The sequence below is a fragment of the Silurus meridionalis genome, chromosome 17 (assembly GCF_014805685.1).
Source record: "Silurus meridionalis isolate SWU-2019-XX chromosome 17, ASM1480568v1, whole genome shotgun sequence".
NCBI lineage: Eukaryota > Metazoa > Chordata > Actinopteri > Siluriformes > Siluridae > Silurus > Silurus meridionalis.
In genome coordinates, this window is record NC_060900.1 from 23,643,666 (window position 1) to 23,657,498 (window position 13,833).

General features: G+C 35.6%; 2 protein-coding genes across 3 annotated transcripts in view; both read right to left on the minus strand.

Moving 5' to 3' along the window:
- Positions 1-5,227, minus strand: part of soat1 (sterol O-acyltransferase 1) — a 14,855-nt gene extending 9,628 nt beyond the window's left edge. The window contains exons 1-3 of one of the 2 annotated variants that reach the window (XM_046872138.1): positions 5,111-5,227; positions 4,636-4,762; positions 3,416-3,474 (exon numbers count right to left, since the gene is read on the minus strand). In XM_046872138.1, coding sequence (XP_046728094.1) covers positions 3,416-3,474; positions 4,636-4,741 — 165 coding nt within the window. In that variant the 5' untranslated portion in view covers positions 4,742-4,762; positions 5,111-5,227. The remainder of the gene's footprint in view (positions 1-3,415; positions 3,475-4,635; positions 4,763-5,110) is intronic. The other variant, XM_046872139.1, reaches the window with a different exon arrangement.
- A 534-nt stretch (positions 5,228-5,761) lies between these two features.
- LOC124400175 (collagen alpha-2(XI) chain) lies at positions 5,762-13,503 on the minus strand. The gene is made up of 19 exons (XM_046871817.1): positions 13,418-13,503; positions 13,221-13,274; positions 12,738-12,795; positions 12,574-12,627; positions 12,309-12,362; positions 12,144-12,197; positions 12,026-12,079; positions 11,863-11,916; positions 11,722-11,775; positions 11,579-11,632; positions 10,225-10,278; positions 10,113-10,130; positions 9,953-10,015; positions 9,790-9,867; positions 9,495-9,642; positions 8,109-8,215; positions 7,363-7,431; positions 6,363-6,548; positions 5,762-6,213 (listed from the first exon to the last, which is right to left on the minus strand). The coding sequence occupies exons 3-19, from the start codon at positions 12,753-12,755 to the stop codon at positions 6,085-6,087; spliced, it is 1,248 nt and encodes a 415-aa protein (XP_046727773.1). The 5' UTR covers positions 12,756-12,795; positions 13,221-13,274; positions 13,418-13,503; the 3' UTR covers positions 5,762-6,084.
- Positions 13,504-13,833: the final 330 nt, after the last annotated feature.

Sequence of the window (13,833 nt, forward strand, 5' to 3'; positions counted from 1 at the left end):
CACAGATTCAGACACTGATACCAAACTACAGTGTGTACACACACACACACACACACATACACACACACACACACACACACACACACACACACACACACACACACACACTTTCTTTTCCAAATGATTTGGTGATGGACAATCTTTTTGTTGTGTTCACTCTTTTACTCATTCATATCTCTTTCTGCCTGCCTGCCTCACTCACTTCTCTCCCTTTTAAGGTGAATAAAGTTTGTAGTCGGTTCTATTGGAGAAACTAAAGTTAATAGGGGAATAAATGAATTAAATGTAATGCAGTTGATAAAGAAATACAACAAGTGTTGTTTAAAATGAGAAACTGTGATCCTACAGAGTGACAAAGAAAAGGGCTATTGCTTATGTGATCCTGGTGTCTTTGTTAATATTAGAGAAATTCGCATTCTCTCCTTTTTTACACACTCGTGAAACTTTTGCAAATGATGTGGTTTCCTTAACATCAGACCAACACGCAAACAATTCTGTTCACCCTAAACTTTCTCCTGATTTCCGAGAAGATTTACATAACAGGCAACAAAGCCATAGACCAGTGGTGTTGACTCTTTTCCACAAAGGGCCAGTGTGGGTGCACGTTTTTAATCCAAGTCCACACCAAATTCTACCTGTTTAAAGCTCATGACTTTCAGGTGTGGCCCCTGATTGGTTCAAGTAAAAACCTGCACCCACACAAACCTTTTGTGGAAAAACATTGAACACACTTGTCGATTGTCTTGTAGTTTGGTCTCTCACCACTCTGGTGCTTTTATTCATTTTTGCTCCACTTTACTTTGATTAAGTAGAAGAACTAGACCACTGTCAGCACGTGTCAGAAAGGTGATCCAACACAGCCACGTCAACAGTCTTGTCATTTCGAAAGGGCATAGTTCTCTATTCAGCACGTTAAAACTTCTCCCTCCTTCTAAAACTGAGAAGGAGGAATCACTTATGTAGCCTCCTCAACAAAGCAAGTGTCTTCATGCCAGTGTCTTCGCTCCACCCCCTGTACATTTGCTAATGTTTCTGAAGCTGTTCTCTATACATCCTCACACACTCCCTTCTGATATCTTCATCTTCTTACCTTCATTCTATAAACATTTCTTCTTCTCCCATAACCCCCTTCATTCAGACCACCTTCAATTCCAACCGTTTATTAATCTCCGCTGTCCTTCACACCTCACAGAGCTGCTTCTCATCCTCATCCTTCTGTGTATCTGAACTTTACTCAAATATTTAATTTTGCTCCATTTTGCTAAATCAGTCGTTCCCCTTTTATTTATGAATGGATAAAAACTCAAACATGCAGCAAGCCAAAAAATTGCATGGTCGCACATTTGCATGGTCGCATCAATTATTATTAATTATTAATTTTCCTCAGAATACTCAGAAAGGAGAGGCGGGGTTTGATGATGCCACGTCAGTAAAGGAGAGCTGAATACAAATTTAAATTATGGATGACAAAAAAGGTCAAAACTCTCAGGAGCCCAAATTAGAAAAAAGAGGAAAGAAGTAGAGGGAAACATGTAAAAAAAAAATGAAGGTCTCATTATGAGGATAGTAAAGGCTAATGCATTAAATGGAATCTTTTTAATAACTCTATATCACTTAGGTTATGTTGTGTTGCCTGCTTTATTTTAGCTGCACAACATTATAATTTATAGTATGTAGTTTATCATAATGTGTGTAGCAACAAAACAATTACAGTCTCATTAGTCTAGTTGGATTTTAGTTAAACAGCACTTATTGATTTGATTATTGATTAATTATAGATAACCATAAAGGTTTTCTGTGATTATACTGAATAGGTCCTGGACTGAGTTCAGTAAGAGGGAATATTTAGTGCAAATTTTAAAGACATAAGGATTTAGATGTTGTAGGTATCTTATAGCTTCAATTAGACAATGAGTTGTTTGGTTCTTGGTTCTAAGAGTTTGACAAATTGTGCACAATGAATTTAATTGTGCAATAAATGCATTTCGGGTAATATTTATACATGAAAGTGTGCTTTCAAAAATGTCTCCAAATTTCTGGACTGCTCTGAGAATATGTTTTATTCCAACAGTGTTGGTAGCTGAAGCAGAGAGGAGCTTTTCACAGCTGAAACTTATCAATGGGGGAGATATTGGGTCATTGTGTGGTTCACCCAAGGCCTCATTTAAGATAAAACCACCATTGCTGCTTGGTGTCATCTACTTATCACCAACATACAGTTCAGCATCAGTTCAACAAGCAAGCAGAACATTTTGAGAGAAATAAATAGAAGAAGAAACTCCTGACTCTGACTTGCCACAACACCCATGGCCTTGTTTGCGCAACTTTTTTGAAGCCATTGAAAAGGAGGTTTTGGGCTCATGATGAATCAGTGGTTAACTCATGAATATCACTTCATTAATAGATCAGTGTGCTGAGAGTAACAGAGTCTTTTTACATAAACTAAGTTGATAAAGCAAAGAGTCTTGTGATAAAAATGATAATGGGAACATTATAGTCGTAATAAATCACAGTACTTTGGATATTTAAGTAGATTTGAAGGGAAATACTTTTGTACTTGACAGTGAAATTTTAAAGGGAGAACATATACCTTTAATGGAGTCATATTTTACAGAGTGTATTTCCGCTTTTACTCAAGTACATGCTTCGTGTACTTCATCCACCACATTCACACGTACTCTCACTCATTATATCACATGGGCAACAGCCCTTCTCCTTGTCACTGTTTAGGATAACAGGTTTCCTGTTCTAAACAATGGAACTCTTGTCACATTTCTTTACCAACTTTATTCCATTCACTTAATTAAGTCCCCTATTAACCCCAGTTTCTTCACTAGAAACCTTCTGCCTACCATTTCTACCAAACCAACTCAAGTCTCAGCTTAATGATCTAAAAGATCTTTGAAACTTCCTGGAAATGGACCCCTTCACACCTACACACACAAAATTGGGATCACACTTCCAACATGTAACTTCACTACAACCTCTTAAGCACATGGCAGGTACATCCAGACTAAGACACAACTGCAATCACACTTCATGTCATATAGTTAAGTGAGGTTCTGCACTTGAGTTAAGAAATAACAAAGTTAAGTTAACAAAAAAAAAAAAAAGTCTGGATGAAAACCACATCTAAAACTCCAACTTTCTAATTAGCCTCCTATTAATGTCTTCCTGTGGCACAATCACCACCAGTGACATGTTTTCTGTACCATCACCCCCTTGTCTTCTGCATATTGTTCAGCAACTCCTACCAGAAGCCATTCAAGTTTTCCTAACTTCCACAACCATTCTAAATCCTCTACAATTGCTTTAGTTCCCATTCTTTCTTCTTCCTCACTCTCTCTTTCTGTCTACATCTCTTTTAATTTTTTAAGTAAGGTTTATCTTCTTTATGTAAAATCGATGGAGTTACCTCAACTTTCTTCCTCAGCAGAAGCTTCTCTTTCGTATTCCTTTCCAGCTCCACACTTCCTGAAGCAAAAAAGATTAACCCTGTTTATCATCAATATTCACAGATCAGGAATAACATTATGAGCACCAGCCTAATATTGTCTTTGCTGCTAAAACAGTTCAGCATACCCTTCAAGTATTAACATCATGAACTTTTTTTTCTCCAGCAATTTCAGCTACAGCAGCTCCACCACTGTTCCTGTCTTGGAACACTTTTGATAAGATACTGACCACTGCAGACCGGGAACACCCCAGTTTTGGAGATGCTCTGACCCAGTCGTCTAGCGATCACAATTTAGCCCTCGTCAAATTTGTCTAAATCCTTATTTTTCCTGCTTCTGACACGTCAACTTTAAGAACAAAATGTTCACTTGCTGTCTAATAAATCCCACCCACTAACCAGTGCCGTGATGAAGAGATAATCAGTGTTATTCACTGCACTGTTCATAATGTTTAATGGCATAATGCAATACCTGGTCGATGTATTTGTAGCGTGACCCGAACTGTTTGACATCACACTCATGATCACGGTGACATTACTGGCACCTCGCTGCCTCGGGTAAATATTTAACCTTGTCTAGTAAATGTTTACCTTTGCTGCATTATGAGGACTGAGAGATGAGGAATAAAATGCATCTACAGCAGAGAGCAGCGCACAAATAACACACACATATTCAAACATTTATATGTTACAGTAAATCTTAAAGTAAATAAGGAACGAGGTAAGGATGGTGACAGATGAGAGTCAGTTTGGGGCAAGGAAGTAAGTCAGGGCAGGGGTAAGACAGAAATGGGGTGGAGCAGGTGGGGATTGAGACAGGACCGGGTAAAGACTGAGACGAGGCAGGGCAGAAAGAGATTGAGACAATGGAGGATGGAAGGGAACGAAGACAAACTGAGGCAGACAGAAATTGCGCTGAGGCATGTTAGATAGGGATTAAGACAAGGCAGGGCAGATAGTATGTGTCATGGTTGACAAAGACTGAAAAGAGGCAGGGCAGACAGGAACTGAGAAAAGGATTAAGGTGAGGCTGGGACGTAAACATAAATGTCATCCTTACACTGCTTCTATTATTGAGTGTCATTAACAGAGTACATTGCATTACACAATCGTCACGCCTGACAAGTCCAAATTCACACACACACACACACACACACACACACACACACACACACACACACCATTTCTGCTCTTATGATAGTCTCCTTTAGTCTTGGTGATGTCTCCAGCCTTCATGTTTACTTCCTTAAATGAACCTCGACGTTTTCTTCTGCTCTCCATCTTCATCACCCCATACAGTGTTTGTACCTGGACAGGTGAGAGAGAGAGAGAGAGAGAGAGAGAGAGAGAGAGAGAGAGAGAGAGAGAGAGAGATCCTCTGGTTAAGATCAAGAATTTACCATAGAATTAAACACACTGATTAATAATGTTTTTAATTGACATCTTAACAGCTGAACAGATTTTCCTGTTGACTCTCACGTGACACTTTTAGACTGATGATTTAAAAAAAGGACAGTCATATTATTAAAATATTCTCCTGGAAATCTGAACTGAATGAGAAACTGTGTGTGTGCGTGTGTGTATTTACCGCCCACTCCAGGAAGTAAGTGTGGTGTGTGTGTGTTTGTGCAGCAAAATTAGACCAGTAATACTCACCACTCACCCCTGAGCTCTTTATCCCTCACTTTCCTCTGAATCTCCGACACTGATAATAAACCTGAGAATAAATCGAACGCGTTCATGATGCGGAAGAATCGGTCAGAGGGGGCGTGGTCTAGGGCACCTTGCGTCAACGCTGGTCTCTCGCTATTGGCTGAACAGTGACAGACTCTGACGCTGTCCAAGAACTTGAAACCCAATAATAATAATAATAATAATAATAATAATAATAATAATAATAATAATAATAATAATAATAATAGTCGTAATCATATTTATTAATATTTTGTTATTATTTTTGTTATAATTATTATTTAGTATTTATATGTAGACTATTAAAGACAGGGAAATATTACATACATACATTTTGTAAAATTATTATTTTATACAACCTTATAATTATACAATTATATAACATTACAAACACATCATCTTTGTCTTCATTTTGTATTTTAAACCTTGCAATTATAAATTTGTATTACCCCATTACACCAAACACACACTACAATCCTGAGTAAAATTTATTTTATTTGTATTTTATGATCTAAACTTTATTCATTTTTTTCTTATTTGATTTAATCTAATATTTTAATTAATATAAATGAAAACAAAACAATAAAGCTAAATTTCACTCTGATATTTCACTAACAAGCTAGAAATCACACAAAAATAAATAATATAAAGAATAATTGTGCTCTTAAACCAAATTTTGTCCAGAAACTAACTGTAAATATAGCGTTCAATAGGGCATTATTATATCCTATTATAATTTAATAATACTATATTAATAAAATATTATTGTATGATAAAGTCAGTTCAAGTTTTCACCGATACAATGTACAGTAGACATTATTTACATTTATATTATTTAGATTTCAGTCAAACTGAACTGGAACTGAAGAGTTTTTTCTATGAGCCTCAAACTCATATTTATATGAAGTGCAGTGTCTCATCACTGCCTCTGGATGGCGCTATAAAAAGCACAGAGGCCCGAGTTCAGCTCTGAATCTGATTTCTTGCTGTTCTCCTTCAGATAAACGCATATCTCTGATGGGAAGCAAATTCATCTCTTCTCCTTTTCCTGAAAATTTCATCTGCACCTGTAAATAAACAAAATAAATAAAATTAAATAAACTGAAAAAAATACAAATAATTATTTCTGTACTTATTCCTGTATGTTGCTTTAATTACATCAAAAAATATTTAAAATAAAAAAATATTTAAAGCCATTTAATGCATTGTTTCTCACCTCACTGCTGCTCGAGTAAACAGCACTGGAGAAACCGATTTCACTTCCTGAATCTCCTCGAAATTGTAAAAGTCCTGGAGTGAAGTGGAGATCAGAGGAGCAGGAGATGGTGAGGGTTTGAGTCACAGAGAGACTGTGGAGACGCAGGAACCTCAACTGCACAATGCCGAGCTGTGCATATTCAACCTGCAAACAACAAACACAACAAAAAACAGTAAATATCAGATACAGTATGTACAACTTTTACATGTAGACTACAGAACGAATAATTAAACTCCTTCTAGAATAGAATTACTTCTGTTTTTTTCTTATATTTAAAGGTGCACTATTTGAAATAAAAAAATAGTTGAAATTAAACGGAGAACTTTACACATGTACAAGAAACAAAGTTATAAGATTTCATACTTGCTGTATATCTTGAATCACAGGTGTCTCGTCCAATGATCAGTAAGTTTCCATTCACAAAATATACTTACCTTTTTTATCAATTTATTACGCAAATACATTATGTTATTAAGCTGGATTAAATAAATTTGATTAGCATTTTTCTTTCATTCATTTATTTATTTACTTTTTTACTTTTATAAAAAAAAGATAGATTTTATCTATTCATTTGTTTACTTATTTAGGACATTTTTAATGGTTTATTCTTTTTGAAATAAAGAATCAGCTTTTATAAAACATTTGTTAATTAAAAAAAAAATCATTTATTTGTTTGTCTATTAAATATTCTTATTTTAATTAAAGAATTTTATAATAAATGTCATGCAGTTATTACTCTAATTATCTACCAATTCAATGATTAATCCTATTTATCTACTAATTATTAATACTTTTAACTACTTTTTTAAAATTGAAATTTAATTCAAAATGTATTTAAGTAACGATTGTTTAATGAAAATACAAATTCTGCATAACAATAAATGCATTCCACATGTTAATATAATAAATAAGTATCTATAAAGTGTGTAGATTAAAAGATTATGGCAGAGATTCTCACCCCATCTTTCTGAGCTCCACTGAATCGCTGTGACTGATTTCCTGTCGTCACATTCCAATTTCCTGCAAACTAAACACGTCAGAGTCACTTTAAAAAAACGTACACGGAAGTTTAAAAAAATTTTCAGTATCAACATCGTAACTCAAATTACACAATCTAATTTCTTATTCTCTCAGCCAATCCCAGGTTTATACTAATGCACCCGTTCTAACATAGCTTTATCGTTGCTATAGAAACAGCTCAATACTGATGCAGAGAAGTTTTATGGAGGGAGTCTCCAGTGTTATCGCTTTGTAAAAGTCTGAGGTAAAGATATTTTTAGAAAAGAAGAGTGTAAGCTCTGAATGAGACTAAAGAGAGGATTGTGAGGGAGCGAGTGATTAAATCTGCTAGATGTAAGAACAGAAACTCACTCATTTTACCATCATTCCACAACACTAAAGGTATTTATAAATGGATAAAAAGTAATAAAAAGACACTTGGGTATGTGCTGTTATAATCAGGATTATACCAATAGCTTCATCATGCTACTCTTTCAAACCGTATTCTCTCTCTCTTTCCCTCACTTTATCCTTCGTTTCACATTATTTCTCGCTCTGCTCTAACTTTATTTCTCTTTTTCTCTCTATTCCCCTCTCTCACCCTCTCATGTTATCTTCCTCTATATATCTCAGTTTCTCTCTCTTTTTTAAACACCCTTTCTCTCTTCTTACTTCATTCTCCCTCCCTTTCTCCTTCTCTCTCACCTCTGATTGGACAGGTGAGACACAGGTAAATCCACCGGCTGTAAAGTTACAGAAAACCTGCAGTGCATCAGAAGGACTGCCGTGATTCGGATCCACATAATAAAATCCTGCAATGAAAACACAATACAATCAAACAGCAGCTGATTCTCCAGGTTCTGCAACAATCCTGCACTAATGTGCAATTTCATATAAATATACAGTCAGAGAGAGAGAGAGAGAGAGAGAGAGAGAGAGAGAGAGAGAGAGAGGTTAATTCTAACTTTTGCTTTTCTTTTTTATTAACTCTGTATAGTTTTTCATTATATTGTTATTAAAATTATATTATATTATTATTATTATTATTATTATTATTATTATTATTATTATTATAGTTTATTGCTATTTCTGACTGACTGTTATTTCTGTCTGTTTATTTTATTGTATTTGGCAATATAAATGTCTATATTTGTCATGCCAATAAAGCAACCTTTGAATCTTGACAAAGAGAGAGAGAGAGTTAGAAAGAGAGAGAGAGAGAGAGAGAGAGAGAGAGAGAGAGAGACAGAGAGAGAGAGACAGACAGAAAGATGGAGCATTAGAATAAGAGAGAGTGAGAGAGAATGAGAGAGAAAGAGAGAGACAGAGAGGGATCAATGGGGGAACAAAAAGAGAGGTAAATAAAGAGAGGAAGATATAGAGAGATAATCAATGTTATTTAGTGTATGCAACACACACACACACACACACACACACACACACACACACACACACACAACCCTACACTTACACCTACATACGTGTCAGGGAACCATTAGCCATGCCTCCCTCCAAGGCTCACACTCTCACTCAGCCTATCCCTGCTCTAATCACCGACACCTGTTCCCCATTTACCTTTCCACTTTATAATGTCCCGATTCCCCCTCACTGACTGTCAGATCTACTTGTTGCTATCATAGATCACCTGGACTTCCTACCACTCGTGTTCCCCGTTCTTCCATGCTCCTGGCTACGCTCTAGAAGTGCTCTAGATAAGTTTGTGTTTGTATGTTTAGTTTCAATAAAGACATTGTTGTTAATCCAGGTTTCTGACGCCTGGCCTATATCCGTGACAATACGTATACATACACACACACACACACACACATTATATATATATATATATATATATATATATATATATATATATATATATATATATATATATATATATATATATATATGAATGAATTAATGAATCTTTAAATCTTGAATTAAATAGATAGTGGGGAAAAAAAGATGACAGTGAAAGTAAGAGATGGTCACTAAAGGGGTTCAGGGAAGTAACAGGGAGCCACCACATGAAATGTTTCCAAATGTTGTCCCAGACTCTAAAACAATGTCGCCGGGGAAAAAAGTGAAATCTCTCACCATCATGGAGGTGAGGATGAACGAGTGTGAGCTCTCTGCAGGTGGTTGCTGGATGCTCTTTCGTTCCCTGAGGCTGAGCTTCTGCGTCTGTGTTTTCGTGAGCAGAGTGATGAGATCTCTTACTTCTGTGAGGTTTCATTTTGGTTGGCTGAGGAAAGAAAGAGTGTGTTATAGAAACAAATTGTTCACTAGTCAATAAAGCATCACACAAATCCTATGTTTCCTATGAACAACAAATAAATAAAATGAAATCTTTCACACTTTAAACAACTGAGTAAAACATATTTATACCAACATTTTGTGATCTGCTTCTGTTCATCTCTGTGGTGTTTGTTTTTTGTTTTTTTCGAGATTTAGGAAGTCCTGGTTTCCCCTTGAAGAACACAAATGGTACCATTTATCAATCTTTTTTTATTCATTATTATTTTACCATTTAAACCTGAAAAACCCTGCATTACTGGTTCTCCTCGTTGTCCTTTCTTTCCTTTCGGCCCTGACGATCCTCTCACACCCTTCAGTCCCTGTTCATACAGATAAATGTTTATAAAAATGATTCACAGTGTCTGTTGCCCACTCCATTGGTCCAGTGTTAAAAGAAAAAAACATGTAGATTTTTACCTTCATCCCTAAAATGCCCTGTGGAAGTAAAACAGGATCTACATAAGCTTTTTTCTCTTTACTCCAAGATCAGCATGATTATTGATTCATTCATTTTTGCTTAGAGACTCACAGGAAGTCCAGGAGGTCCAGGCTGAGCTGGAGGACCACGAGGACCTGGATCTCCCTGCAATAAGAAAAACTTCACATTTCATATTAAATATTTAGCAGTGTAGAGGATTGGATGGAGAGATAGGACCATGGATGGACAAACAGATCCAAAAAGAAAAGAATGGGTGGACCAATAGGAAAGGAGAAGTGTGGATTGATGTATGACTAAACAGATGAATGTGGACAAGTGGATGGATGAGTGGGAGAACAGATGGCTGGGTGAATGATAGACATAGCAATGAATAGCAGGTTGAATAAATGCACCCAAGGGCTGATGGATGAATGGATTCATGGATTACTAAAAGGATAAATGGATGGGCAGATGAATGAATGAATGAATGGCTGGGTGGTGGATGTATAAGGAGATGAACAGATTCATGACTGAATAGATGAATGATAGGTGGACAACTGGATAGATGGGTGGGTAAATATATGGATGGATAGATAAGCTCATGAAAAAAATAAAAGTTAGAAGAATAGCCTTAATTTTCACTTATACGTTACAGTGAAATTCTTTTCTTCGCATATCCCAGCTTGTTCAGAAGCCATGATACAGGGTTAAGGGCCTTGCTCAAGGGCCCAAGAGTGTCAGCTTGGCAATACCAGGGTTTAAACCCCGACCTTCTGATCAGTATCCCAGTGCCTTAACCAGTGAGCTACAAAAAAATGAGTGGATTATTTCATGAAAAAAGAAATCCTGGGATGCATGGAAAGGGGTATCCATTCATAAGGAGAACTATAGAGCCATGTATGACTGAAGATAAGAAAGACTAGACAGATGGATGACTGGATGAATAGATGGGTGGATAAATAGATGGAAGAATTGATGGTTAGATAAAAATAGCAATGGATGGATACACTCATGAATGCATCCTTGAGTCCATTGGTAGGTGAATGAATGCATCCAGGTGCTGATGGATTTATGGATTGATGGATTGATGGATGAATGGATAGATGGATAAAACAGTAGATAGATAGATAGATAGATAGACAGATAGATAGATAGATAGATAGATAGATAGATAGATAGATAGATAGATAGATGGATAAATGGATAAATGGATGGATGAACAGATAATGTTGTTATTGATAACAGTTATGTTGTGTTGTTATTTATCTCTGTACTTTTGAGAGTCGCCAACATCTGGAACCAAATTCCTTGTGTGTACAACACACTTGGCCAGTACACCTGATTCTGATCCTGACTCTGATTCCCGCAGTTGCCATAAAGCCACAGACTGTGTGCCACTGGTTTACATTACATGGCAATATAGAATATATTCAAATATAATAAATATCAGAAGGCAGAACTTTACCTGTTCACCTTTTGCACCTGTGTAGCCTTTGGGTCCTGCAACACCTTGGTTTCCCTTCAAAGAAGAGACACATTTACATTTACATTAACTAAATAATGAAAATAAGTTTCTCATTGAAGTGTTTCTTCTGAGATCATCATTACCTTCAGTCCAGATGTTCCAACGGGTCCTGGCATTCCCAAGATTCCAGAAATTCCCTGTAGATGATCAAAAGTAATCTAAAAAATGTTTTTAAAAGCAGTCTCAGATGTTTGTGATTTTGTGAATAATGACGATGTCACAACCTTTTGTCCTGGAACACCAGCATGTCCCTTTTCACCACCAAGCCCAGGAAGTCCCTGCATAGAAACATGAAAACCTTTGATCTTTAGCAATACATTTCATTTATGCCATTTTAATGTTCCTTCTATTTCACCTAAACCGATTTACATCAGTGCAATAACATACTTTTGGTCCAACTGGTCCAGAAGGTCCAGGTTCTCCTGTTTCTCCAGAGGAACCCTGAAAGGACATGATTATAGTTCATAGGAAATCCATTTATAAAAATGAACAGTGGTGTAAATACCTTTTTCCCGGTCGCTCCTTGTTTCCCCTGAAACCCAGGAACTCCTGCAGAACCCTGTGAGCATATTAAGCAAATAATCTCAATAATAATTTTATATCTAATATACACATAAAAAAACGAATTAAACATTCACGAGAGCATAAATGATCAGTTTCACCCACTCACTGGTCTGCCACGTTCTCCTGGTCTTCCTGGAGCTCCTCTGTGTCCTATGTCACCCTAAACAACATAAAGTGTTGCATTGTGGAAAAATGACTAAGAATAATGAAAAGCAGATGAAACTTAAAATGAACACAATGGGGAAGTTCTAACTATGGTACTCAGCAACAAGTGAAATACTATCCCAGATATACAACATAACAAGAACAGGAAACTATGACTATATAAGCCAATACAATTATAAGCGACTGATAAAAATTATATATCTTACTGGATCTCCCTCGTTGCCCTGAACTCCCAATAAACCATCAGTGCCACTGAGACCCTGAACCAAAGCAAACACAAATGACTTTATTTTTATGAATGGTTATTTATCAGGACTGTTATTAGACTGTACAGCAGAAAAGAGATTGTATTTCAGAATAAGAGCGATACTTGCTGGTTTTCCTGCATTCCCCCGAGTGCCACTTTTCCCCTTCAAACCTTGAACTCCCTGCAGAAAACACATTTTTACTCATTTCAGCATTAAAACAAAGTTCTGTATTTGCCGACTAGTGTATTTTAAATTAAAAATCAAATAAAAGTTTAAATTTGTTACATATACAACCAAAAATAGTAAAAACATGCAGTGGAATATATTCAACAAACTTTAAAATGGAATGCAAAATAGAAAGTAGGTTAGTTTGAAGAGAGTTAGAATTATTTGTATAAAAAAATCAAAGTTATAAAAACATTTCAACTGCATATATATATATATATATATATATATATATATATATATATATATATATATATATATATATATATATATACTTTAATTTATACATATATATTTACTAACAATTACATATTATTTATGTACAATATATTTTAATGATGTACTACTAAATCCTGTAATAAAGACCAAGATGGACTCACCGGTTTTCCAGCTTTGCCTTTGCTTCCTCTATTCCCAGGACGTCCCATTTTCCCCTTTTTAAAGAACACACACACACACACACACACACACACACACACACACACACACACACACACACACACACACACACAGATACATCAAATACTTTCACATATAATTGCATTTGATGACAAACAAAGCACAAATTTAGACTTACCTTTGGTCCTGGTTGACCTTTGACCCCTGTGTTACCTGGCGGGCCAGCAGGTCCTAGTGTGCCTTTTTCTCCAGGAGGCCCTTTAGGTCCTTGGTGTCCTGACAATCCCTAAAAAAAAGGTAGAAAGCTCCAAATATGCAGTATAACCTAAGAAATGCTCAGTGAAGAAAAATATAATACATTTAATTAGAATAAACAGTAAAGTAAAAAAAAAAAAGTGGAATTTGGTTAGATCACTTCAGTTGAGAGCATTAATATTAATTTATATTAATAATAATTTAATAATTTATATTAATAATTTTATTATTTTGAAATACATTTTATAGAATAAAACTGTCCTGTAAAAAAAATCTATATGATAATAATAATAATAATAATAATAATAATAATAATAATAATAATAATAATAATAATAA

What these genes read in the sequence shown, in the direction of transcription:
- LOC124400175 (XM_046871817.1), bottom strand. An exon ending in CTGGACCAGTTGGACCAAAA is followed by an intron (nt 11,917 to 12,025) that starts GTATGTTATTGC and finishes GTTTCTATGCAG; the next exon opens with GGACTTCCTGGGCTTGGTGG. An exon ending in TCTCACCTGTCCAATCAGAG is followed by an intron (nt 7,432 to 8,108) that starts GTGAGAGAGAAG and finishes TGACGTGTTTAG; the next exon opens with TTTGCAGGAAATTGGAATGT.